Source organism: Cuculus canorus, chromosome 23 (genome assembly GCF_017976375.1).
Source record: "Cuculus canorus isolate bCucCan1 chromosome 23, bCucCan1.pri, whole genome shotgun sequence".
Taxonomy (NCBI): Eukaryota; Metazoa; Chordata; class Aves; order Cuculiformes; family Cuculidae; genus Cuculus; species Cuculus canorus.
In genome coordinates, this window is record NC_071423.1 from 221,863 (window position 1) to 249,258 (window position 27,396).

The 27,396-nt window shown below is 51.2% G+C and overlaps 1 protein-coding gene across 12 annotated transcripts; it reads right to left on the reverse strand.

Moving 5' to 3' along the window:
• Positions 1 to 27,396, reverse strand: MSANTD2 (Myb/SANT DNA binding domain containing 2). 12 transcript variants are annotated; one of them, XM_054086985.1, is made up of 6 exons: positions 26,891 to 27,396; positions 18,902 to 18,917; positions 14,197 to 14,225; positions 13,331 to 13,589; positions 10,059 to 10,119; positions 1 to 1,659 (listed from the first exon to the last, which is right to left on the reverse strand). In XM_054086985.1, the coding sequence occupies exons 1-6, from the start codon at positions 27,383 to 27,385 to the stop codon at positions 807 to 809; spliced, it is 1,713 nt and encodes a 570-aa protein (XP_053942960.1). In that variant the 5' UTR covers positions 27,386 to 27,396; the 3' UTR covers positions 1 to 806. The 12 variants fall into 12 exon arrangements, 5 of the variants coding, with proteins under 5 accessions (XP_053942960.1, XP_053942956.1, XP_053942958.1 ...); XR_008453411.1 differs by lacking the exons at positions 14,197 to 14,225; positions 18,902 to 18,917 and adding exons at positions 7,472 to 7,655; positions 8,370 to 8,496 and having other exon boundaries at positions 1,524 to 1,659; XR_008453410.1 differs by lacking the exons at positions 14,197 to 14,225; positions 18,902 to 18,917 and adding exons at positions 7,472 to 7,673; positions 8,370 to 8,496 and having other exon boundaries at positions 1,524 to 1,659.

The window sequence follows — 27,396 nt, forward strand, 5'->3', positions numbered from 1 at the left end:
TCTCACAGCTTTGATTGTACCCATAAGCATGGTTCCACACACAAATGGTTCCCAGCTGCCAGGTTCTCCTTGCAAAGAGGCTAACTGAAAAAAAACAAAACCCAACGACAAAAAAAAAATGACAAACAATGTAAAAAGAAAAAAAATACAAAGGCCAGGAATTACTTTAATGTTAAAAAATTAAAATAAAATAAAAGCGGATATGGCAACACTACTCGTGAAGTGGAATTCATCACCGAAATCAAAGTCTTGTTTGCAGGCAACACTGTTCAGAGAGAGAGAACACTTGACGGGTGAAAAAAGTGAAGTTCTAAATTATATACAACAGCATCTAAGGGTGGTTTGGAAAAACAGTCTCCTTTGACGTGATTCAAGGTTTAACTTATCGTTATCTATTGCTTATTTATTCAGATCCGTAATAACACTTAAGAGACGGATGTGTAAAAATGAGACGCCGTGGAATAAAGAAAACCCCAAAAAACCAGCTTTTCGTATGAAAACACCACGTGTACGCGCTTGTCCAATGTGGAATGTACCTACAGTCGTTGCACAGGGCGGCGGCTTTTCCTTGCCACGCTGTTCCGGCTGGAAAAGCGGCCGGTCCGGCCGGCAAGAGAGCTGGGACAGGCTGGCTTGCTGGGGATGAACTCATGGAAAGCACCCCGCAAAGCCTCTCATCACCCCGAAACTCAGTTCCAGGTGGAAAAGTCCGACTTGCCCAGCTGTGAACGGACAGGATCCGAAAGCGTCTGATAGCGAGATGGAAAAATGGGGCAGGAAGCCCTAATCCTTATGAAGGACGAGACTCAGTTGTTGAATTTCAAGGGGTATCCAATGGCTTTTTCCAGGCACTCTACCAAAGAGCCAGCAGAAAGAAAATCCCTCTCCACTTCCACAAATTTGATGTAGATGGATTTAGGCGACACACCGGGCTCTACGACGCAGTTCTGAGATAAAAAGGCGTTGATCCCAACCCAATCTTTGCTGAAGGTTTTGGTGTTTGCCTGAAAGTGTAAAAACAGGCACTGCTGGAGAGTCCGGACCTCAGCAATGCCAAGGTAACAGTAGATAATCCGGGCGGATTCCATCTCCACTCGGAGGGAGGCCTGTGCCGAAGGGACCTCCAGCTCCCCTTGAGTCTCATTGCCAGGATCGGGGCCCCGGTGCTCGGCGAGAGGGGAGGGCGGTTTCTCGTGGCACTCTTCATAGCCAATGGCATAGAGGCCTGGGCTTTTGGGGATCCCTCCTGGTAATAAATACTGAACGACGTTCCCTCCGGTGGGCTTGGAGTGAGCAATAGGTATCCAGTCGATCTCCATGTGAAGCTCCAGGCACCGGGCTTCACTGATGGTGATCTCCAGGAATTTATAATAAACGTTTTTCCAGTTCATTTTCTGCACTCTGGTCATGATAACCCGTCCCTCCGGCTTTTCCGAGTTGAAGTATTCCCGGAGCCGCTTGCCGAGAGGTACCTGCGAGCTGATCTCCGCGTAGTGGTAGCGAATGTCCTCCTTCCAGCGGGTGTTGTAACCGATGCCGAAAATGGCCAGTTTGTTAGAAAGATGTAGCCTGGAGAAGTCCGTCCAGCTCTGGAACAGCTCCCACTTCAACTGGACTGACTCCAAAATTTGCATAATGTTCTGCATGACGTCGCGCTTCCTAGGAATTAAAAAACAGAGAGAGAAGGATAAAGGCATCAGTAAACTGGAGCACAAAACCATCCCAGCAAAAGCACCAACCTTCAGAAAATACTCCTGCACTCCAGCTTTCCTGTATGCTTCCTTGGCAGTGGGTATTTTATCACTCTACGCTAGAAGGTGAGAGCACCGGTTGTTAATCCCACACTGATGGGGTTTAATTAATCCCTGCAAGACCCCACCTACAGTCCTGTGTCCAGTTCTGGAAACCCCAATATAAGAAGATGGAACTGTTGGAAGTGTCCAGAAGAGGCCATGAAGATGATGTGAGCGCTGGAGCACCTCTCCTCTGAGGACAGGCTGAGAGAGTCGGAGTTGTTCAGCCTGGAGAAGAGAAGGCTCCGAGGAGACCTTAGAGCAGCTTCCAGTGCTGAAAGGGGCTCCAGGAAAGCTGGGGAGGGGCTCTGGATCAGGGAGTGGACGAGGGGAATGGTTTTGAGCTGAAAGAGGCGAGATTTAGGAGGCCCTGGCCCAGCTAGCCCAGAGAAGTCGTGGTTGCTCCCATCCCTGGAGGGGTTCAAGGCCAGGTTGGATGGGGCTTGAAGCCCTGATCCAGCGGGAGGTGTCCCTGCCCATGGCAGGGGGTGGAACTGGATGGGCTTTGAGGTCTCTTCCAACCCAAATCATTCCATAGTTCTATGAAAACCAAAGGAGAAACCAACTCAAACTCTTTCCAATATCCCAAGCAAACCACAGTCTGTGCTGGAAATGGGATTTCATACCAAAACTTCCACAAGAGAGAACCCAGTGAAGAAGAGCTGACAAATCCCCACATTCAGCTTCCAAGAACGATTCCAGGTCTCACCAACCCCCAAATACCAAACGGCAGTCACATCCCACTCCTACCTGAGCTGCTTCAAAGCCATTTGCAACCAAACGAGTCTCTGGTGCCGCAAAATAAATGCAGTGACTGGGTTGTTCCTTACAGCCACGCGTTCCCATCGGCACACAGTCTGTCACAGAGCACCAGAGCTGCACCCCTGATTTCCAACCACCACTCAAAATGCTTCCACCTCACACTACCCTGGAATTCTAGTGACCAAACAGGGCTGGAACTGCAAAACACATTGAGCCAAGTGGCTCTGAAAGCCTCGGTCCCAGCGCTGGAGCAGAAACTGGGCTCAAGGGACCAATCCTGCAGAGCAGAAGGGAAGAGGAGCTGTGCTCGGACACAACCGATGCGGTGGCAGCAGAAATCCCTCTGGATATCCAGGAAAGAACTCCAAGTGTTTCCAAAGGTTTCTTTTTGCTCCTGGGAATGATGCTGGCATCAAAGCGAGTTCCCACGGAGGGGTTTACGCTTTGCTAGGCGATTGGGAGAGAGCATTCCGTGCGCCTGGAGCAGGCGGGAACAGCTTCCTCCAGGATGAACGAGACACTTCAGGCGTAATTAGTGACTGGGGAGAACGACTCATTTCAGGAATTGTCCTATAATCAAAGCTGTAGGAAGATAATGAGACTCATTTGGTAATGGAGAAACCTCTCCAGGTCCAATAAATGGGATTTTAAAGCTTGCTCCACGCAACCCTGCTCCCTTCATCTGCTGCTCTGTGTCTGTACAGCTGACCTGGAATCGCACGGGTGTCACCACATCCCCAGAAGGACCTCTTCTCCTCTGAGGGTAACCGCATCCCCAGGAGGACCTCTTCTCCTCCAAGGATAACTGCATCCCCAGGAGGACCTCTTCTCCTCCGAGGGTCACTGCATCCCCAGGAGGACCTCTTCTCCTCCAAGGGTAACTGCACCCCCAGGAGGACCTCTTCTCCTCCGAGGGTAACTGCGTCCCCAGGAGGACCTCTTCTCCTCCGAGGGTCACTGTATTCCCAGGAGGACTTCTTCTCCTCTGAGGGTCACCGCATCCCCAGGAGGACCTCTTCTCTGAGGGTCACCGCATCCCCAGGAGGACCTCTTCTCCTCCGAGGGTAACCGCGTCCCCAGGAGGACCTCTTCTCCTCCAAGGGTAACTGCACCCCCAGGAGGACCTCTTCTCCTCCAAGGGTAACCGCGTCCCCAGGAGGATCTCTTCTCCTCCGAGGGTCACCGTATACCCAGGAGGACTTCTTCTCCTCTGAGGGTCTCTGCATCCCCAGGAGGACCTCTTCTCTGAGGGTCACCGCATACCCAGGAGGACCTCTTCTCCTCCGAGGGTCACTGCATACCCAGGAGGACCTCTTCTCCTCTAAGGATCACCGCACCTCCAGGAGGACGTCTTCTCCTCCCACACCTCAACAGGACAATATGGATACCTGCAGTCCCTGCACCAAGGGACACCGGTTTCCTTCTGCAGGGCATGCCTGAACTTCCCTCCTCTTGTGGGTTCCTTTGCTGCATTCATGAAGATCACTTAAACTCCCTAAAATCTGCCTTTCCCAAGAGCTCCCCAATGACATGAAGCATGAGACATGCGAGGGACATAATGGTCTTTAAGCAAGAGCAGATACGACACCCCATCGATGGCACAAGGGTACCCTTGGGGTTGAGACTCTAGCAGCTGCATTTCTGCCCAGAAACCCCCCTCTGTGGATCAGAAGGTCCCATTTCTATCAAATTGATATGAAGGTTAAAGAAAAAAGGGTTTGGGAGCTGGAGACCCTTTCCACAGTGCTGGAGAGGTCCAACCTCATCATCTTTCATCTCAAAAAATCTGCTTTTCTAGGAGGAAATACAACACATAGGGTTTTGAGAAGATTCTCCAAGCATTGGTGCCTCCTGGGCATGCTGAAGGCACTGAGCTGTGTAGAGATGTTGACGTATGATGGCTGATGCACACCGGCTCTGCACATCTCAGGTGAGGTATCCAGGCCTCCAGCTCAGGCTGAGATTGCTCACCGCTCAAGGCTAAGGAGAGACCACATACTTCAACTATTCAGAAGCAGCCACCATGCCAGAAGATTCATAAGGCTGAGAGAGCTGGGGTTGTTCAGCCTGGAGAAGGCTCTGAATGGACCTTAGAGCAATTTCTAGGACTGAAAGGGGCTCCAGGAAAGCTGGGGTGGGGCCCTTGATCGGGGAGGGCAGGGAGAGAATGAGGGGGAACTGTTCTGAGCTGAAATAGGGGAGATTGAGATGAGATCTGAGGAAGAAATATTTTGCTGGGAGGGTGGGGAGGCCCTGGCCCAGGCTGCTCCATCCCTGGAGGGGTTCAAGGCCAGGTTGGACGGTGCTTGGAGCAACCTGATCCAGTAGGAGGTGTCCCTGTCCATGGCAGAGGGTGAAACTGGATGGGTATTGAGGCCCCTTCCAACCCAAACCATTCCATGATTCTATGATTCTGGGACAGACCTTAGAAGACATTTCAGCAAGCGCATTTCCACTGGGATCAGAGTGTAACTGAGTTTCTAGAGCACCAAGGTGAGGACCTGCTTGGCAAGAGGAGGTTAAAAACACTTGTTGCATGATGAACAAACTCCTGTTTCTTATTTGAAGTTACTTCTGAGAGGTCATTTCTACTTCCCCCTGCCCAGCAGCAGAGGAAAAGGCAAGGAGAGGAACATCATCACACAAGAAAAATGCCTGTTTACCCCAAATCCATTTATATTCACATCCAAACAGTGACAATCCCAAATGGCTTCAAAGCTTCTGCACAGCTTCCCTGACACTCCTCGAGATGCTGAGCAGTGCTATTCTTGGAAAATGTCTGGTTTTTTAGACCTTTGGAAGTGGAAATTTACCTCCTAGGGACATAGCAGGCAAGGGTCAGGATGAACCCTGGCTCAGTGCAGGGCTAGGGGTTTCACTGCTGTGATTAGAGCTCAGTGCCAGTTCTGCTCAACATCTTCATCTGTGATCTGGATGAGGGGATTGAGTGTTTCCTCAGTCAGTTAGTAGATACACCAAGCTGGGCAGGAGTGTTAATCAACTGGATGGCAGGGAGGCTCTGCAGAGGGACCTGGCCAGGCTGGATCCATGGGCTGAGACCAACAGGATGAGGTTCAAGGCGGCCAAGTCCTGCACTTGGGACATAACAACCCCGTGGAGCTCCAGTCTTGGAGACGAGCAGCTGGAAAGCTTCATGGTGGAAAGGACCCTGGGGGGTGTTCAACAGTGGCTGAACATGAGTCAGCAGTGGCCCAGGTGGCCAAGAAGGCCACCAGCATCCTGGCTTGGATCAGCCATGGGGTAGCCAGCAGGAGTAGGGCAGGGATCATCCACCTGCACTCAGCTCTAGTGAGGCCACACCTCGAATCTTGGGTTCAGTTCTGGGCCCTGCACTCCATGAAGGACATTGAGGGGCTGGAGCACGTCTGGAGAAGGGAAGGGAGCTGGCGAAGGAGCTGGAGCCCTGGGGTTCTAGGAGCAGTGAGGGACCTGGGGTTGTTGAGTGTGGAGAAGACGAGACTGAGGGGAGGGAGACCTCATTGCTCTCTGCAGCTCCTGGAAAGGAGGTTGTGGTGAGAAGGGTGCTGGGCTCTTCTGCTAAGTGACAGGTGACAGGAGAAGAGGGAATGGCCTCAGGTTGCACCAGGGCAGATTTATGTTGGACATCAGGAAACATTTCTTCACTGAAAAGGTTCTTGGGCCCTGACAGAGGCTGCCCAGGGAGGTGGTGAAGTCCCCATCCCCCGCAGATGCTTAAAAGCAGGGCAGATGAGGTGCTCAGGGATGGGTTAGTAGTCCATGGGTCTTTTCCAACCAAGTGATTCTATGATTCGCTTTGAGACAGACAGCTGAACTCCGTTTAGAGAAAGCAGCCCCATCCCATCCCAGCGACAGGAGAAAGCAGCGTGGGTAGGTTTTCATTCAACAATAGAGGAACAGAGCTAGAAACCATAAAAAAGCCCCCACCTTTATTAATTCCACTATAAATACTCTCGGTAAGTTTAGTTCAGCTCAAAATAGAGCTAAAAAAAAAAATTAGTCACTCAAACCTCTCCTGCAGGGGAGAGGAACGATCTCACAAGAGATGATCTCTGTAGCAACTCGTGTACAGGAGAGGAGAAGGGCTTTCCATGGGGGAATCCACTGCTTTGAGCACTGAGGAAGCAACAGGGAGCAAAGAGTCCTGCTTTTCCATTTTAGCATCTCCTCTTCCCACTTATGGTGGGACTTGAGGGTTTGGCAGCTGACCTGCTGAGCTTCGCTCTCTCAGGCTCCAACCAGCATCTTCATGATTTAGACACAAACCAAGAGCCGAGTTCACAGAACCATGGTATGGTTTGGGTTGGAAAGGACCTCAAAGCTCATCCAGTTCCAGCCCCGCACCTTAGGCAGGAATGCCTCCCACTGGATCAGAGGCTCCAAGTCCCATCCAACCTGGCCTTGAACACCTCTAGAGATGGAGCAGCCACCACTGCTCTGGGCAACCTGGGCCAGGGCCTCCCCACCCTCAGTGTGAAGAATTCCTTCCTAATGCCTCATCTGAATTTTCCCCCTTCCAATTTAAAGCTACCCCCCCCCCATCCTATCACTCCAGGCCTTTATGAAAAGCCCCTCCCCAGCTTTCCTGGAGCCCCTTTCAGAACTGGAAGCTGCTCTAAGGTCTCCCTGCAGCCTTCTCCTTTCAGGGCTGAAGAACCTCAAGTCTGTCCTCATAGCAGAGGTGCTCCAGCCCTTGGATCATCTTCGCTCCCTCCTCGGGACCCGTTCCATCAGTTCTACCTCCTTCTTACGTTGGGGGTTCCAGAACTGGACACAGGACTCCTGGTGGGGTCTCATTAGAGCTGAGCAGAGGGGGAGAATCTCTTTCCTTGACCTATTTTTCAGTAGGACAATTCGAGTTCACAGAGCGTTTACCCTGCGACAGTGCTGTGTCACAGCGCAATCTCACTTTTCACCTGCAGAAGGTGCCCTAGAGCTGGATTTCTCCCTATGTCAAACCACGGGAAGAGTCTGCAATTCAGATGAGGCAAACCGAGACAGGAATGGTACGGATTTGTTCTAAGTCTTCAAAGCGGCCGATCCAGCTGGTTTCGGTGAAGGGTCCAACTCCACATGCTTCTTCCAGTCCATATTCACAGTCTGCAGTGAGGAAAACCACTTCTCAAATGAATTTAGAATAGCGTAATGGGGCCTTAATAGCGTTTCAGTTTTCCAAACAGCATATTCAGAAGCAGCAGCGGGATGTGACAGCAGAGCCAAGGTGGAAAAGGACTGTCCAGTTGATAGAGCACAGGACCCAGACACAGCTTATCTACTGCTTTTCACTTCCTACATCACTAAAACTAAGGCAACCCAGCAAATATGGGAAGTCCTTAGAAGTCTTTGGAGGGCAGTTATTCGGTGCCTGAAGCGAAGAGAGGCAGTGCAGTCTGTGTTTGGATATACGAGACGTTGGGTTTGTCGAAGCATTATCAGGTCCTGTCACCGTCCAGAGCTGCTGGACCCTCCCAGGCAGCAGGAGGGAAGCGAGCTCCCTCTGTTTCTGCAGGTTTGCGGTCAAACAACAGCAGCCTCATGTGTGGGTTTTATCAGGAAAAGATGAGCCAGAACGAATTCCAGCGCCCGGAGGGCTTCCTATTGCGAGGATCTCAGCAACACTCTCCCACCCTCTGCTAGGAAAACAATGGCATGGCGCGCGTCTGCTCCTGTGGTTTCCTGCAAGCTGCTTAGCTCCAAAAAACCCTTCCCAAATCCCAGGGGTGTGGAGGGATAAGCAAGGACAAGGTTTTCAGCCATACATGTGCTTACAGTCCAGCACTGCCACACCAGAAGTTCTCCCCATCAGAAACTCACAGGGTGGGTGAGACTCAGCACAGGATTTGCCGGCACCGCCACTGCCGTGGGTTTTAGTGAGGGCATTCTTGCAGGAAACACACACATTCCCAGGAACACAACGCAGCAGAACCGGAGCCCAGCCATCCTGGTAATAAGTTAGATTTATTTGAAAATGCTGGACAAAGCGGTGAAGAAGTTTGGCATCCATTTATCGTCTGTGGCTTAAGAACAGACACAACTCTTCTTGTGGAAGATAATAAACAAACATCCAACTTATCTTCCCATCAACTCTGTTTCTCCTGACTGCTTTTCATCTACCAAGTCAGAGTTTGGAAGTTCCTTGCTCTCACAGTGAAGATAAAAGTAATTTTCAGTAATTCTGTGTTGCAAGATCATAGAATCACAGAATCATGGAATGGTTTGGGTTGGAAGGGACCTCACAGCCCACCCAGTTCCCATCCCCTGTCATGGGCAGGGACACCTCCCACTGGATCAGGGGCTCCAAGACCCATCCAACCTGGCCTGGAACCCCTCCAGGGATGGGGCAGCCACCACTGCTCTGGGCAACCTGGGCCAGGGCCTCCCCACCCTCAGCGTGAAGAACTCCTTCCTAACGTCCAGTCTAAATCTTCCCCCTTCCGATTTAAAGCCACCCTCCCTCGTTCTGTCACTCCAGGCCCTTGTAAATAGTCCCTCTCCAGCTTTCCTGGAGCCCCTTTCAGGACTGGCAGCTGCTCTAAGGTCTCCTTGGAGCTTTCTCTTCTCCAGGCTGAACAACCACAACTCTCCCAGCTTGTCCTCATACAGGAGGTGCTCCAGCCCTTGGATCATCTCCGTGGTCTTCTCTGCATTTGCTCCAACAGCTCCATGTCCTTCCTGTGCTGAGGACACAGGGCTCCAGTGGGGTCTCCACAGAGCGGATCAGAGGGGCAGAATCCCCTCCCTCACCCTGCTGGTCCCATTGGTTTGGATGCAGCCCAGGACATGGTTGGTTTCTGGGCTGTGAGTGCACGTTGCCGGCTCATGTGGAGCCTCTCCTGCCCGAGCACCTCATGTCCTTCTCCTCAGGGCTGCTCGCAATCATTTCGCCTCCCCAGCCCGTATTGAAACTGTGGATCGCCCCAACCCAGGTGGAGAATCTTGCCCTTGGCCTTGCTGAAGCTCATGAGCTTCAAATCAGCTCTGAAAGTGATAAAAATAAAAAGCTCTCCCCCCGAGGCTCTGGTGTGCCTTCCTGCAGAGGGGACCTGCAGGCTTGCACCAAGCCAGCGGCACCGTGTCCCTCCTCTCCCTCTTTCTTTCCGCCACTCCTACAGTCTCTTTTTTTTCCTTATGTCCACAGAGGCAAACAACAGGCAAATGGAAAAAAAACCAAGACTACAAATAGATCCAAGAGCTCAACCATGTGTCACGATACCCACACATATTCCAGGAAATCTGGTGTGGATTTTATCCACGTGCTAAGACCTGGCATTCATACAGCAAGGCTGGGTTTGTTTGCTAAAGGGGGAAGCCAAGAAGAGAAAGAGTTGTGAAGCTTTTTAGATTTTTGGAGGTAACTGAAATAAAGCACAAAGTGGATTTGGCTGCGGGAGCAGCTTCGCACAATGGGTTTATAATTATAATCAGAAGTTTTAAACATCTCCCTTCCTGCACAGAATCCCCAGGGAAACACATTCCAGGGTAAAACATTCATAAATTACTTACTGCGCATCTTCTGAAGATTCCTGTTTTATCTTTAATGTTCTTCGTGTGGTTGGCATTTCATCTGAAAGGTAAAATTTCAACACAGAATTACATTTCTAGACCTTAGACCAGCTTCCAGCACTGAAAGGGGCTACAGGAAAGCTGGGGAATGACTTTTTACAAGTGCTTATAGTTACAGGACAAGGAGGAATGGCTTTAAATTGGAAGGGGGAAGATTTACATTGGACATTAGCAAGAAATTCTTCACAATGACAGTGGGGAGGCCCTGGCCCAGGTTGCCCAGAGCAGTGGTGGCTTCCCCATCCCTGGAGGGGTTCAAGACCAGCTTGGATGGGGCTTGGAGCCCCTGATCCAATGGGAGGTGTCCCTGCCTGTGGCAGGAGGTGGAACTGGATGGGCTTTGAGATCCCTTCTGAACCAAACCATTCCATGATTCTGTGATTTTCAATAACGGTCCCTAGCGCTCGGGTGTTTTTTTTTAAAGGCAATTTTTTAATAAATAAATAAATAAACCCCAACGTTGCCTCTGAGAGCAGGCGCTCCAGCCCCGCTCTGCCAGCTCCAGCTCTGAACTCTACCCAACAGATTAGCTTTATTTCTTTTGCTTGGAAGCACCATGGCTCATTGAGATCGGAATCTCTCTCTGCAAGAGCAAAACCTTTTGAGGACAAGTCTACAACTCCCATGACTGAAATCACAAATCAAGACAACTGTAAACTGCATTGGTAAAAAACGAAAAAGGGAAAACAAAGAAAAAAGTCTGTTTGGCTTTTGATCATAGAATCACGGAGGTTGGAAAGGCCCTCCAAGCTCATCCAGCCCAACCATAACACCAACCCCTCCATGCCGACCAAACCATGTCCCCAGGTGCCACAGCCACGAGGCTTTTTAATCCCTCCAGGGATGGAGACTCCACCAATGCCCTGGGCAGCCTCTGCCAGGGCTGCACCACTCTTTCTGTGAAAACATTTTTCCCAATATCCAACCTAAACCCGCCCTGGTGCAACTTGAGGCCATTTCCTCTTGTTTCATTCCTTGTTACTCGGGAAAAGAGCCCAGCACCCTCCTCACCACAACCTCCTTTCCAGGAGCTGCAGAGAGTGATGAGCCTCATCACTCTCTGCAGCCCCTCAGCCTCGTCTTCTCCACACTCAACAACCCCAGGTCCCTGAGCTGCTCACAGAACCCCAGGGCTCCAGCTCCTTCCCCAGCTCCGTTCCCTTCTCCGGACGTGCTCCAGCCCCTCAACGTCCTTCTTGAAGTTAGGGGCGCAGAACTGAACCCAAGATTCGAGGTGTGGCCTCATTAGAGCCGAGTGCAGGTGGATGATCCCTGCCCCACTCCTGCTGGCCACCCCATGGCTGATCCAAGCCAGGATGCTGGTGGCCTTCTTGGCCACCTGGGCCACTGCTGACTCACGTTCAGCCACCATTGAACCCCTCCCAGGGCCCTTTCCACCATGCAGCTTTCCAGCTGCTCGTCTCCGAGCCTGGAGCTCCATGAGGCTGTTGCCACCCAAATGCAGGACCCAGCACTTGGCCTCGTTGAATGTCATCCCATTGGCCTCAGCCCAAGGATTCAGCCTGTCCCAATCCTTCTGCAGAGCTTCCATACTCTCCAGTCAATCAACGCTCCCACCCACCTCGGTGTCATCTGCAAACTGACTGATGGAGCACTCAATCCTCTCATCCAGATTGTTGATGGCACATTTGAAGGGCAAGCACCAGAACCAATGCATCTGCGTTCCATTTAGGTGTTGTTTGCTCATCACTTCTCATAACTTCTCTGAACACAAAGAATAACATCAGCTAAGGGCACACAAATGTGTTGGATCTGGCTGAAAGAAATGCTGACAAACTAGAAGATCACAGTTTGGCCACCAGAACGAGTCAAGCTAGACAGCATTAGCTGTTGTTCGTGCATGTTTGTAACCTTACCTCCTCCCCACTGTTCCTCTCCCACAGTGAGGATCAAGACTGAGAGAACGAGAATGCAGTTAACTGCCAACTTGCAAACTTTAACATTAAACTGTGATTTAAGCCTCTTTCAAAGCATTCCAATTCACCTCAATCCCCTGAACCCAGATATGCAACCGCCTCTCCTCTCCCTGTTTCAGCATACAAATCATGAGGGAATAAAAATCATTGCAACAAGAGTCTTTATCCAATTCATCTGTGAATCACCAATTCGCTTTGGTCTCTGTTGAATTTGACTGATTTAAAGGTCCTGCCGCAAAAATAACCTGCCTGCTCAGGCAAGGGAGAAACGCACATCCCTGAGATCACAGAATCATGGAGTGATTTAGGTTGGAATACACCTCAAAGCTCATCCAGTTCCAACCCCCTACCATGGGCAGGGACACCTCCCACTAGATCAGGGACTCCAAGACCCACCCAGCCTGGCCTTGAACACCTCCAGGGACGGGGCGGCCACCACTGCTCTGGGCAACCTGGGCCAGGGCCTCCCCACCCTCACAGCAAAACATTTCTTCCCAAGATCTCACATCAATCTCCCCTCTTGCAGCTTCAAACTGTTCCCTCTTGCCCTGTCCCCACACTCCCCGATCAAAAGCCCCTACCCAACTTTCCTGGAGGCCCTTCTTGCCAGACCCTTTAAGCTCAAGTCCTGATCCCTAAATATTTTGGGAACCACAGTTGCTTTTGATACTGAACTGGGGATTCCTTTCCCTTTTCTCCCCAAGGACATCAGATGTCCAGCATCTTGAGTACATTGTATCTGAAGCATGAAAGCTGGCACTGAGACACATCTACTGCAGTGTCCAGAGGAGGGCACAGAGTCAGTGAAGGGTTTGGAGGGGAAGTGTGTGAGGAGAGGCTGAAGTCCCTTGGTCTGTTCAGCCTGGAGGAGACTGAGGGGAGACCCCATCGCGCTCTGCACCTTCCTCACACGGGGAGGAGCACGCGCTGAGCTCTTCTTTCTGGAACCAAGGGAATGGCAGGAAGATGCCAGGGGAGGGTTAGGTTGGACATTAGGAGAAGGTTCTTCCCCCAGAGGGTGGTGGGGCGCTGGAACAGCTCCCAGGGATGCAGTCACGGCACCAAGCCTGACAATATTCCAGAAGCATTTGGCCAATGCCCTCAGACACATGGTGTAAGTGTTGGGGGTGTCCTGTGCAGGGACAGGACTTGGACTTGATGACCCTTGTGGGTCCTTTCCACCTCAGGACATTTTATGGTCTGTGTGAGATAGGTATGAGCACATTGCTCAGGGAAAATCAGAGGATGCAGATGTGTCAAGGTGGGATTTCTTACCCAATTCCTGCTCGCCGGTTTGGTAGCAATGAAGATCCTGACTGTGGTTTCCCCAGTCCTCTTGCGAGTACTCCTCCATCGTGCTGCCATCTGACTCTAGCTCCTGGTACAAGCCGCTGCTGTTGATGAGGACAGGCTGGCAGGGCTGGGAGTCCCAGCCTCCCTGCCCAAACACCTGCTCGAGCTGCTCAAACGTGTAGCTGCTTTTCCTCTTCCCAACACCATGCTCCTTCACGCGGCTGTAGCACCTGCGAAGGGTCTGAGACAGAACACGGCACGTTAACTTGGTGACGATGGGCTGGCAGAACAGACAGTCACTGGCAGACAGTTACACGGCTGCTAGGCAGGGTTTAGGAGGCTTGGGGCTTTTTTCACTTCTGCTGATCAGGATTTGCCCCACGCTCACAGGACACAATGCTCCCAAATTAATCTATGCCTGCCAGGAAGCATTATATGTATCCGACATTCCCACTGCAGTGATTTAGCTTTAACATCTACAACACAGGACAAAGTTGCGTAGCAGCTACGGGGTTGTCAGATTTAACTGGGGTGATTTATTCCCTTCCCCGCTTCAAAACCATCCCCAGATCTGCTCTGTGACACCAGGAAAATAAAAATATCAAGAAAGCCCCAGTCAGAGACACCAACCAGGCAAGGAAATGCACACCTACTATGAGGAGGAGGGAGCAGAGCTGGTGTTGTGCCCACAGCTTGGAGAAGGTGAAGCGGGAGGAGAGAGAAAGGAAAAGAGAAAGAAGAGTCCCCCAAAGCAAAGACGGTCCAACCTTCCTTACTCTAGTAAGAAGACACAAGGTACAAAATGGATTTGCCTAAGCTATTCAGCTAGGAAAATGTATATTACTTACATATTTTGCATTCCTGACTAACTCTGTCTCTTGTGAAGCTGCTGAAATTTAAAAGAGGTCAAATCAATAATGCTCCCAGTTTCCGGACTTCGACATCATGCATTAAGCAAGAAACAATGCGAGGATGGCTCTGCCTGACAAGCCTTTACAAACAGGGCTGAGGCCAAAGACAGATGCAAAAACCTGGTCTGCTCGTAGTGATCCCTCCACATCCCGCACCGAACCAGTGCCTCACCACTGCTGTGCACAGTGGGACAGAGCCATATAGGCCTACAATTTCTGTCCGCGTTTACCCCTAAACCAAAGCAACACACGTCTGGTTGGGGGGCGGGGGGGTAGGGGGAAAAACCTTTACGTGCATCCCTCAATGAGGTTTTAATTCTACCACCACTGTGCTTTTGAAAGGTCATGATGTGCCCCAGGTTTGCTGGATCTTGAATGGTTTTGGATTGGGAGAGTGCTAGAAAATATTGTTTTCATATTAAATTATTAGATTGCTCAGGTTCCAGCTCAAATGAAGATGAGGTGTCCAGGGATCTGGTTCAGTAGCGGAAAGGGACAGCTGGACTCCATGATCTCAAAGGTCTTTTCCAACCAAGTGATTCTATGAATGGCAAATCTGTCTCTGGTGGTCAAGAGAGGCACTGACTTGGGAAACACTGATCCTGCCACCTTGCTTTCTGGAGGAGCCTTGTTACGGATTTTCAAACCACATCACTGCAAAAATCGCTTCATTCTTTCCCCCAAAAGAAATCTTTACATCTCCAGAAAGCTCAAACCTACCTAATGCTCCTCACACACTGGGTAAACAGCATCAGCAGGCAAGGAACACATTTCTAACCAGTTTCCTCGTGACATTCAGAGCCCTGGGGGCAGAAGCAAAACTGCTAAGCAGCAAGTTAGTTTTACCCTGCTGTTTCAAAAAAAAAAAAAACAAAAACTACACACACAAAAAGAACACAAAATAAAGAACCCCCCATACAAACAGACAAGAAGCAATTGGCACTGGCGTCATCCAGAGGTTTAAGATGGAACCCTGCCCAGTTCTGCCTTCGCTGCCTCTCAGGATAAACAGGCAGATCCTCTCTGGATGGACACCAGCACACGTGAAGTTTCCATCTGCAAGCGGAGTAGAAAACAACCAACTACAGTAATCTGGAACAAAGGGCCCGGCCAAGAAACCAGACAGTGCTCACCTGATACAAACTGGGTTCCCTAGAGCTGTGGTTTGGATAAATTTGGTTGTTAAAATTTGGCTTTCTCATGCCAATTTCTCTCCTTTCAGCTCCAATCTCACCAAGTGACATGGGCAAAGGCTTGGTTCACTCCCAGATTCTTTCTAAATTCAACCCAAGTCAGATTTTTGGAGATGTTTTCCAAATCCCAGCTCATCCTTTGGAGTTCACCGCAGAGGCAGAGCCTCGAGCTGAATTTGTTAGTAGCCTTTGAGCAAAACAAACCAGCGCAGTCACCCAAACCACACCAATTCTCTTGGCCAAGCCCTCTTGGGAACACCCAGCATCCACAGCCACAGCCGCTTGCTCCGTTTTAAGCATGTACTTCACACTCCTCTCCCTGCAGATAGAGTCATTGCCTACCTCACACCGCATTGTAGCCCAGCAGCAATTAATGATTTCATCACGCTGCAAACTAGCCTATTTTACAATGAAAATCATTTAGCATCAAGTCAATGGAGACTGGTACGGGGATGAAAGGAAGCAAGAGAGAAAGGGGGCAAAAATTAATGAAAACTTCTCCCATTGCAAGTCAAAACAACTTCTGAGGATACTGCTCAGATGGTTCTGGACCTGGCAGAGTGAGCCAGCTTTTACCTCCCTTTCTGGTGGCAGATAACCTAAAACTGAGTGAGTAATCTCAATTTTGGAGCTTTCAAAAGCACCAGCAGGCCTGCAGCCAAGCAGCTGATGGTTCCAGTCTTGTTTCCTGGAGAATCAAGATTCCCACTAATTCTGTCTTCACAGAGGCATCCCTCAGTGTCTCCAAAAGGCAGTCTCTGCCACTGCTCTAAGCAATATCCACCTCCCAGTAACAGGTCATCTCCCTTTCATAGACTACCCACAGGCTTCTGTGTGGCCGAGGTGAGGTGGCCTCTTCCTCTGCCCACTTCCTAGAGACCCTGGCAAGACCTAAATAATTGCTGGGACTTCAGGAACACTCCCCTGGACCACTCATAGCCCTCAGTGGTTCAGGCACCTTTCTCCCAGCAGGTTATTCTGATCACCAGGATTTAAGACCGAGGTTTTTCTTACGCAGATCCTCTATTTCTCCTGGTGTCCAGCCCAAGTCCTGCGCCGTGGTTCCTAAAGTGCACACACAGATATTGATACAAAGGACAAGAAACCAGTGAATTTTGGACAAGTAACTGAAAACAGCCCTGATAACTGAGCAGTGACTGCCAGACTGAAGAGACCAAGGCTTTTGCTTACTGCTCTGCAACACCAAGGCAGATTATCCCCATATTTGTAACGATGAAATCCAAAGGAGGCAATGTTCACAAAGCTCAATGTGGATTTTCTCATCATTTGTCAAGTCCAAGCTCCCACCTTCTCTACAACTGGAGCCACAGGAGAAGCGATGACTCTGCAGGGACAGCAGCAGGACAATCGGAAACTGCTCGGAGGAGCCTTAGGAAGCGACTCTGAGGAAGGCTGTAGGCCCAGCAAAAATAAGATGTGGGAGAACCACATTGCAGCCAGCTTTGTGTGTAACCCCGGAGATAGTCTAACGCAAGAAACTCCAGATCCCCGAGATACTGACTCAGCGAGACACTGTGGGCTTCACAGAGCCGTCCAGCAGCCTACACTCTTGCCCACATTCATCTATTTAAGGTGATTAAGTGATAGCAGCTGGCCCAGAAGGGTCCCGATGGCACAGAGCACCACTGAGCACAATATCCAGCTCCAGAGATGTGCTTTTACTTAATGGGAGAGAGAAGCTCTTGGCTTTACATCTCGAATTAAGAACGGCAGAAACAAATAGCTCCCTCCCTCATCCTGCCAGATGCTCACGAGCAACAGTAGATGAAACTACACCGGAAGAAAAGAAACAGGTTTGAAGCTTGGAGCAGTTGTAGGGTATGCAGGGATGATCAGCACAGTGAAAGCTCTCGAAATCTTCATTCCCAAGCTGTCTGGTGGGAGCTCAAGGAAAGAGAACTGTCTACAGGGGCCTGACAGCTCTGCTCAACTTGCCAGATCATGAACTTTTAGGTTAAAAGATGTGGGCGAAGCAGAAAAACGCAAGACTTACACAGGATATCACCACAAGAAGCCCTGTTTCTGTGGTCTACCCAGAATAAAAGGAGAAGAAAGAGCACCTTAAATTCTCAAGAGAGCCATGCACCACCGTAGAAAGGCAGCTGACAGCTTCAACATGTCTCCAACACGAGACACCAAGTCATAACGCTCCTCTGTGGAAGTCGAGCAGCCCAGTGCAAAGCCACCCTTAGAACTTGGCATGCACTGCAGGAGCTGCCACCCACCAACCTTCATGGGCTCCAGCTCCGCTGCTGGTTGCACATCTGCCAGATCACAACACTGGGGAACACGTTGATGGTCAAAATAAACTGTGCTTTGCACAAAGGAGCAAAGTCCTCATTGTATCCTGAAGCACAGGGGCTTCCTAAAGGTTCTGGCTCTGGCCCAAAGCCCTCTGGTTCAAAACAAGGAAAGCAATAGGAATGTCCCAAGGGGAGAAGGGTCGTGAGGGTCAACACAGACAAGGGGATCATCTGATTGAGCCAGGAATCAGAGGTCCCTTTGGACAACTACAGCCTGGGAGGAGGATGGATTAGGAGCAGACCTGAGGAGAAGGAATTGGGCTGCTGAGAGAGGAAAAGCTCCACATGAGCCAGCAAAGTGGGCTCGCAGCCCAGAAACCAACCATGTCCTGCGTAGCATCCAAAGCAGTGGGACCAGCAAGGCACAGGAGGGGATTCTGCCCCTCTGTTCTGGTGAGATCTAACCTGGAGTCCTGTGTCCAGTTCTGGAATCCCGAACATAAGAAGGACATGAGGTGTTGGAGCAAATCCAGAGGAGACCACAAGGATGATCCAAGAGCCGGAGCACCTCCCATAGGAGGACAGGCTGAGAGAGTTGGGGTCGTTCAGCCTGGAGAAGAGAAGACTCCAGGGAGACCTTAGAGCAGCCTTCCGATATGGAAAGGGACTCCAGGAAAGCTGGGGAGTGGCTCTTGATCAGGGAGATGATGAGGGGAATGGTTTTGACCTGCAAGAAGGGAGATTGAGATGAGAACTTCAGAAGAAATGTTTTCTTGTGAGGGTGGGGAGACCCTGGCCCAAGTTGCCCAGAGCAGTGGTGGTTGCCCCATCCCTGGAGGTGTTCAAGGCCAGGTTGGATAGGGCTTGGAGCCCCTGATCCAGTGGCAGGTGTACTTGCCCATGGTACGAGGTGGCACTGGACGGGCTTTGAGGTCCTTTCCAACCCAAACCATTCCATGAATCTGTGACAATGACTTGAAGAAGCAAAGTCACCCTAGAAAACCAGCTAAGGTGTGTGTTGGTCAGGCCAGGTGGAAAAGACGAGTAAGTAGGTAAGAGCTTAAGAAGGCAGACCAGCAAACCTCTCCGCTGTGCTCACATGCACCACAGCCAACAACTTTTGGCCCTGCAAAGAGTTCACATGGGAGGGCTGTGTTGTACAGACAGAACTCGGCATGCAGAGACGCCTTTGCTCAACCTGCTTCTGGCATGACCTGCTCAAAACCAGCGGTCGAACCCCACCACTGCTTACTTTAGAAGGCCATGCTGCAGCAGATTGTCTCACCTTCAGAAACAGGCCTATTCCTAAAAGCAGACTTGAAGTTTCATGCATCCTCTATGATCAAGACAAATATCTTTATGCAGCACACAAAGCCAGCCTTTCAAGGAAAGCCCTTGGTCTGGACCAAAGTGGTCCAGGATGGACTCAAGGTCACATCTCTGCTCCGAGGAAGTTACGGGACACCAGAGACTCACATCCCTGCTGGTTCTCACTCTCAAATGTGCAAGCAGAGCGAGGCCACAAGGCCCTCCAGAAGATGAAGAGCAACACAAACCCTTCCACTGGAGGGAGAGAGAAAGGCTTCTCTCCAAAATGAGCTGCAGCCAAGTGGCAGAAAGCATCGAGGCAGGTGGCACTGTGGGGGAAACTGCTGGTGCAGTTCAGTAGGCTAAAAAGCTTCCCATGCAACGGCAACCTCGCAGCGCACCACTATCGATCCTGGAGCTGAAGGTCTCCGGTGGAAGGTCCATACCTTGCCTTCAGCAGAGAACAATGTCTAAATGCATGGGAAAAGCTGGAAGTGAAATATCAAAGGTGGCTTTAACTCCAATTTTCACCAGGACCACAGGCTAAGGTTGGTAACTCCCACCTACTGGGGCCTGGGAGACCCTCTGGTAAGAAGCTGGGCTGCTGGAGAGGATTCAAAGAACGACAAGAAATGACCCAGCCTAGAAAACCTCATGCACCTGTATGTCCTTCAGCCACAACAGTCTGGAGAGCATCACCTACTTGGCCCCACATTTAAACACCGAGCAAGATGGAGCATAACCAGGAACAGTAATGAAAGTGAAATGCTTGCACCTCAGCTTCATTCTGCTGAGCACTTCAGGTGCATCCAGTTGTTTCTAAAAATCTATGATCAACCACCCAGCCCCTCCTAAATCACTGTTGCTGGTACAGTTTCCTGACACGAAAGCAGCCTCTGAAACAATCGATGCCAACCTGACACCCCAAATTTCCAACTGCCTGTATGTGCTGTCTGAGGGCAAACAATAAAATCCTGCAGAGGATTTTCACCACCTTCTAAAGTCATGGGGCACAACGGGGAAAAACTGCATGCTTCCAAACTAAGATTTAATGTTCACCTTCAGCAAGTGCGTCCTTTTGCGAAGAGTTCTCAGTCATCAACTGTTTCTGTCTCAACAGCACAACCTGCTGGCTCACCCCAGCTCCTTGGGAACCATCCTGCACCCATCCAGCAAGAGGTAGATGACCCGGGTGGGCCACAACGGCCAGACCGGGGTCTTACAGACATACAACACTGCTGCAGAAGCTACTGGACAGTAAGGAAACTTGTCCTGTACAGGCAAAGCGAGACAGATGCCTGCAAGCACAACACCACTCTGCAAATACACTGTCTAAAAAGAGCGGATACAGCTGCTCTTCCAGAGGCTTTACCCCATGTGACGCATTCCTCCTAGAGATGCTCCTCAACTGCAGCCCCACGATCGTCCAAGAAGAAGTAAACCAAGTAAATCAGTACTTTGTCATTGTAGAGTTTATTTTATCCAGCTTACAATCATCAACAGAAAGTTCCTCCCACCTCCCAGATCCCGGCGCTCCTCCGAGAAGCTGGGCTACCCGAGAGGATCCAAGGAACAACCCAGATTGGAAAACCTGGTGTATCTGAATCTATTGAAGCCAAAGAAAGATCAGGAGGTGACATGAACACTGCCTGCACACACGGCAGCAGCGCAGGTGCTTGGACAAGGACCTGGGCCCAAGATGAGAAATGCAAGACAAGAGATAAAATGCGTTCAAAAGAAACAAAAGGCAGAGCTGCTTTGAAGGGGGACAGTTGGCTGGTTGCTAGATGTACCGATGCTTTATCACTTAAGATCTTCAAATGAAAAGGCAGTGTCTCTGCTCAGTGCTACTGGAACCAACAATGAAATTTGGGGTGAAACCAAACGTCCCGTATCACCAGGAGGTCATACCACAGTACAGCAACCATCGTTTCTCAGACAGCCTTATTAGCGCAGCTTTTCCTTCCTTAAAAACAAATTTACCCAGATTTAGAAACAGATTGTTTACATCGTAAAGCAGCTAAACCCACAGCCCCATTGCAAACCAAATGGTTCATTCCTCCCTGTTTCATGTGAGTTTGCAGCATTCTCTTCTCCCTCTTGCACCTGCATCCTCAGAGAGAGTTTAACTAGCACCTTCAAGGTCTTCATTTGCCTTTGAAAAAGAAATTACCTGCTTAACAACCACAACCCAGCAGAACCTTCCCCTCACCCATTTGGGGTGAGGAGGATGTCACTCGCAAGTCGAAAATGTCTCCAAATTCATTTTAACAGCCTCTTGTTGCCAAACAGAAACGTTTAAGGAAAGATTTCTCTCTGCTCAAGAAAGGCTCATGTGCTGCAACCACAGCAAAGCAATGTGCTGTCAGGAGAGCAAGTCGTTGATACCACCTTTGCTGAAGAAAGATGCATGCAAGAGGCAGGAATTCTTCTGTAGATTTAAAAGAATGCCTAAGATCCAGTATCAGAAAAGCAAACAGAGAACGTTACTTCAGGAACAAGCCTTAAGTACCCAGAAATCGCCTCTGACTCGCACAGCTCTGCACTGGCCAGTGGCAACTGGAAAGCCTGAGCTCACCTGCATTTCCCAGAGTATTCCCTGCCAGCACAGCCCCACGTGAAGCCTGGGAGAGGATGAAATGAGGATGTCCCAGGGTTGTTCAGCCTGGAGAAGAGAAGGCTCCAGGGAGACCTTAGAGCAGCTTCCAGTGCTGAAAGGGACTCCAGGAAAGCTTAGGAGGGACTTTTTCCAAGGGCCTGGAGTGATGGGATGAGGGGGAGGGATGGCTATAAATTGGAAGGGGGAAGATTTAGGTTAGACATTAGGAAGAAATTCTTCACGATGAGGGTGGGGAGGCCCTAGCCCAGGTTGCCCAGAGAAGTCGTGGCTGCCCCATCCCTGGAGATGTTCAAGGCCAGGTTGGATGGGGCTTGGAGCAACCTGATCCAGTGGCAGGTGTCCCTGCCCATGGCTAGGGGTGGAATTGGATGAGCTCTGAGGTCCCTTCCAACCCAAACCATTCCATGCTTCTATTACCCAATGGAAAGTGATCCCAAGGAATGTGCACTAGGTACACTGGCTTTTGGCTCTCATAGGGCAACTTCATAGCATAAGGCAATCGCTCCTTTTCCAGCAGTTAAAAACAGCGCAAGCGAGCAGCCACCCTCCTGCTCTCTGCCCAAAATACCATGAGGCCAAGAGCACAAAACCAGAATGCGGATCCAGAAAGGTTCTGCCAAATATTCCATCGCTTGCCCTAAAACACTACCACTGAGCTTGGAGGCTTAAAGCTTGGAGGCTCTCCATGTGCTGCTGGAGGTGACAGGTTTGGGATACACCAACCAGGCGAAATCCCCGACCATAAGCACGTGTGGGAATCGGAGCAGGGCTGGACAAAAAGCACATATGCTTTATGAAAGGACTCGTTAATGAGAGCTGCATGTTGTTAAGGACAGTTGGAACATATCACTGAACAAGCAAATATTAAGGATACAACAGAATGAGGAAACTACACAGCACAATCCAGCTTTTCTGGGAACCCAATTGGCAGGAATAACAGAATCACGGAACGGTTTGGGTTGGAAGTGACCTCAAAGCCCCTCCAGTTCCAATGCCCTGCCATGGGCAGGGATACACCCCAACTGCATCAGGGGCTCGAAGCCCCATCCAGCCTGGCCTTGAACCCCTCCAGGGATGGGGCAGCCACCACTGCTCTGGGGTACCTGGGCCAGGGCCTCCCCACTCTCAGTGTGAAGAATTTCTTCCTAATGTCCAATCTTCCCCCTTTCAATTTAAAGTCATACTCCCTCCTCCTGTCACTTAAGGTCCTTGTAAAAAGTCCCTCCCCAGCTTTCCTGGAGTCCCTTTCAGCACTGGAAGATGCTCTAAGGTCTCCCCACAGCCTTCTCTTCTCCAGGCTGAACAACCACAACTCTCTCAGCCTGTCCTCGTATGGGAGGTGCTCCAGCCCATGGATCATCTCTGTGGCCTCCTCTAGACCCATTCCAACAGCTCCATGTCCTTCCTGTGCTGAGGACTCCAGAACTGGACACAGAGCTCCAGGTTGGGTCTCAACAGAGCGGAGCAGAGGGGTAGAATCTCCTCCCTTGCCCTGCTGGTCCCACTGTTCTTTGGATGCAGCCCAGGACAAGGTTGGTTTCTGGGCTGTGAGTGCACCTTGCCGGCTCATGTGGAGCTTCTCATCCCCCAGCACCCCAGGTCCTTCTTCTCAGGGCTGCTCCAAATCACATTATCCCCCAGACTGCATTAGAACCACGGAATCAAGATGTTTCAATCCTCCTGCAGTTCCCGATTGCCAAATTCACCAATCCACCAACCTCTGAGCCAAGAAGTTGCATTTGAGGTCTTGTTCCAAAGGAAGAAACCAGGAAAAGCTACTGGAACAATTACGTGTGAAACCCTAAATTTGAAACAGATGCCTCCAGAGCGGCTCAAACCCAAGAGTGGCCTCGCTCCCAGCTTGTCCACTAGTCGTGCTCATGTGCTGAAAAGCACATGCAGATGTTGGGAGACAGAGGAAAACGGGCACAGGGACCTGGCTTTGCATCCTGTTTGAATTAGGAGAGAATGTGTCTGTGTGATACAACTGGAGAACTTTCCTCTTCAGAGCTGACCTTTTCCTTTCCTGTTCATTTCTAACTTGCTCTTCAAGATCTAGCAGAATCCAGGGAATGCTGGTGTCCTGAGGAAAGGCCGTACTGAGTTCTTACCTAAAATGCATTTATAAAGTAAGCTGAATATGATACTTTTTAAGCATAATTTGCATCTATACTAGATCAGCAAATCCTCACGCTGCTGTTCCTTGATGGGCATTAAATCAAAACATCCTATAAAATCACAGCAATATGGAACATTATGGTAACAAATGGAAGACAGAGCCAAAAGCTCCGTCAACACCATCTCCCTGCTCTGCTTTCAGCTCAGTCGGCCAAGGACTACAAAGTGCCCACACTCGCTCCATGTTCAAGTCATCCTACTTTGCCTTCAAGGTGACTTCAGGCATCGACCCCTCCACACCCAAAAGTGATTTTTGCTCCTGGCCAAGCATGAAAGAGTCAAGCAGCCGATTCTGCCTGGAATTCTACAAAATTTAGGATTTTAGGGTTGGCAGTAGCTACTGCAACCATCTCAATCATTGCTGTAACAAGGTCAACTCTCAGCTCTCACAAGAAACCCAAGCTCCCGATGAGCATTCATTTCACAGTGATTCCAGGGAAAAACCCACTGCGAGGCCAAAGGCTTTGAAAAAGCCATATTTTTGCACGTCTAAAGGACTGCTTCAACAAAGGCCCTGGTGGTTGGGATCCTGGATGTGCAAAAGCTCTGTGACAGCATGCCGGGTGCAGGGCACCAGGCAGGACTGATGTGGAAGGGCTGTTCCTCGCTCGGCAGGTGGCCCAAGGACATCCAGCCTGGGAATGGCTCCAGGCATGGGACAGCACAGAGGTGGGATGTAGACACTCCTGCTTCCAGCCAGACCTTCCAGACAGGTGTTACAGCACTGAAGAGTCGTCTGACCCGACTTCCAGCGTGTTGATCCAGAAACATCTAACAAGTCTGCCAAGAGCTGCTCCTGGAGCCACCGCAAGGTGACAAATGCCTTGCTCTCCTTTATTCCCTCTGCACTGTGTGAAGGGAGCATGGTGTGGGGCCTCTTTCAAGCTTAAACATTCCATGGGCAAAGACATATCCAAGCACCACTTCTTAAGGGAAAGAGGAGGATATGGGTCTGCAAGAAGCTCACCAGCAGCTGGGACAACGGGCTCTTCCAGCCGCCACCAAAATGCTTGCTTTGGCCCCAAAACAGCCACAATCCACCACCAGCTCCATCCAAAATCATCACCAAAAACCCAGCAGCTAGCTCTGGGCTGCTTTAATAGCGAGACTTCTCCTCACTGCCTGCTCCATGTCCCCCACAGTGCTAACCGCTGCAGAGTCCGGGGCAGCGGCCTCTGTAACCACCCTGTGAGCTCCCCCAGCAAGCCAGAACCATCGCAATTTTGCAGACAAAGCCAAACCATCTCAAGCAGCTTTTCTATCATGCAGCAGCCTCTGGTAAAGCCCAGAGTTTTGCAGAACTATTTAACCAATAAGCGTCTCAAAAGCCTCTCAGGAAAAAAGGAACTTGAAGGGGTTTTGAGGCACAGCAACATTCCTCTCAAAAAATACTTGGATGCATTCAAGGGAAACATGTCCCTGAGCAGCAAACACACGGGGTCAGCAACACGGCACAAGGAAAATACATTAATAAACGAAATCAACTTCATTTTGACCACGTACTCTCGGGGACGAAGGTTGTTCTAATTAACAGGGATTGAAGGTGGAGTATCACATTCCCGAGCATCCTCCATCCTAATGGGTCACAAAGTGGGTAATAAAAGCCAGAGGGTGCACGGAATGTTTTAATTCACCCTTCCAAGCTTCACTCACGTTTATAAACGGAAACTCTGCAGCAATTCCCACCCACCCACATTCCCACCAAATATCTCTTCATAATAGCAGGACACACGGAGCGGCTGCTCCTAAGGTGGACATCAAACCCAGCCTTTTCCTTTTCCCCAGGGAATGATGCAAGTGTAAAGATCCCTCTATAAACCTGGTGCCAGAGGAAACACCGCTGCTTAATGCAGTTCAGTTACCAAAGAGGCAGCTGAGAGCATAGCAGACTCTGGTGCGAGGCGGGGAAGACGCTGTGCCCTGTAAAGCAACTCCAGAGCAAAGGAGGGAGCCACGAATGCAAGAGAGCAACCAGAGCCCAAGCTACTCCTCATTACTGGAATAATTGGCAGCCCCTTTTTCCTGGGAGGGGTTTAGGGAGCAGCTTGTGCCACCCCTCACAGCCAGAAGATGCTGGAGGACAGGTAAGGGGAGCAAGTCAGCCTGCCCCAGCCAAAGTGCTCACCATACAGCAGGCCAAAGGAGGCAACCCAGGGGAGAAGATGCAGCTGGGGGCTGTCCATGCGAAGGGACACAAACACCTAGAAAATTGTGTCCTGCCCCATTCAGGGCCAAAAGGTGCTGCTGCATCAGGAGGAACCGAGTGGCTGAACCCAAGCAATGCAGTGCCCAGGTCTGAATGATGCTGCTGGAGGGTGCAGGTGTGAGGGCTGAACCCACAGGATGTGGCGCCCAGCCTGCTCAGGTTTGGGAGACGCCAGCTGGGTGCTGCAGGGACCCAGGAGGCTGAGCCCAAGGACAGGTGCCCCACACTCAGGGCCAGGGGCTGCACTGAGCCCTGGGGACACAGGGACCCCAACCCAGAGCATGGGGGGACCCCACGAAGCTGGTGAAGGGGCTGGAGAACAAATCTTAAGAGAAGCTGAGGGACCCGGGTGTGTTTAGCCTGGAAAAAGGAGGTTGACAAAAGACCTCATCACTCTCTACAACCACCTGAAAGGAGGTTGTAGAGAAAGTGGGTGCTGGGCTTTTCTCCCAAGTGACAGGCAATAAGATGAGAGGAAATAGCCTCAAGTTGCACCAGGACAGGTTCAGATTGGTCATCAGGAAAAATGACCTCACAGAAAAGATTCTCGGGCACTAGAATGGCTGCCCAGGGACATGGTGGAGTCACCATCCCTGGAGGTGTTTAGAAGCCAGGTGGATGAGGTGCTCAGGGATGGTGCAGTAGTGGACAGGGACAGTTAGGCTTGATGATCTCAAAGTCTTTTCCAACCAAGTGATTCTATGCCCAGAGCTCAGGACGACCCCAGGGGATGCAGAAGCCCCCCGCCCAGCGGATGCTCCGGTAAGCGGCTTCCTGGGGAGACCCCACCGGGACACCGCCCCCCCCGCCCCTGCAGGCAGGCGGGCGGCTGAGCCCGGCCCCCCCGCTCCCCCGCGGGTACCTTGATGCGCTCTCGGCACTGGGAGGGGGTGCGCTCGTAGCCCAGCTCGGCCAGGGCGCGGGAAACGCGCTCGTACATGGCGGGCCCGGGGGCTTTGCTGCCGAAGACGGTGCCGGCGCCCTCCAGCTGCTGGTACCGCGCCTCCACCAGCCGCTCGTTGCCCCAGACGGCAATCAGCGCGTTGGTCTCGGCCGGCGTCCAGGACATCCCGCGGCACGCGGCGGCGGCGGCAGCGGCGGCGGCGCCGCCCGGCGAGAAGGAAACGGAGGGCGAGGCCCCGCCGCGGCCCGCGGCTCCGCCGCCCCCCAGCCCGGCCCCGCCGGCCGCCGGCCCCGCGCCGAGCGGGGAGGCGCCGCTGGGCGTGGACGGGTCCGACAGGCTGCGGTTGCCGTCGCTCAGCGCGCCCGGCGAACCCGGCGAGAGCACCTCCATCTTGGGGATCTTGAGCGGCGGCTCGGCGGCCGGGAGCTGCGAGGAGCCGCAGGACGCCGCCATATTGCAGGTGC

What these genes read in the sequence shown, in the direction of transcription:
- MSANTD2 (XM_054086985.1), bottom strand. Translation starts at nt 27,385, where the DNA reads ATGGCGGCGTCCTGCGGCTCCTCGCAGCTCCCGGCCGCCGAGCCGCCG. An exon ending in AACCGGCGAGCAGGAATTGG is followed by an intron (nt 10,120 to 13,330) that starts GTAAGAAATCCC and finishes TTTACCTTTCAG; the next exon opens with ATGAAATGCCAACCACACGA. An exon ending in GAATCTTCAGAAGATGCGCA is followed by an intron (nt 1,660 to 10,058) that starts GTAAGTAATTTA and finishes TTTAATTCCTAG; the next exon opens with GAAGCGCGACGTCATGCAGA.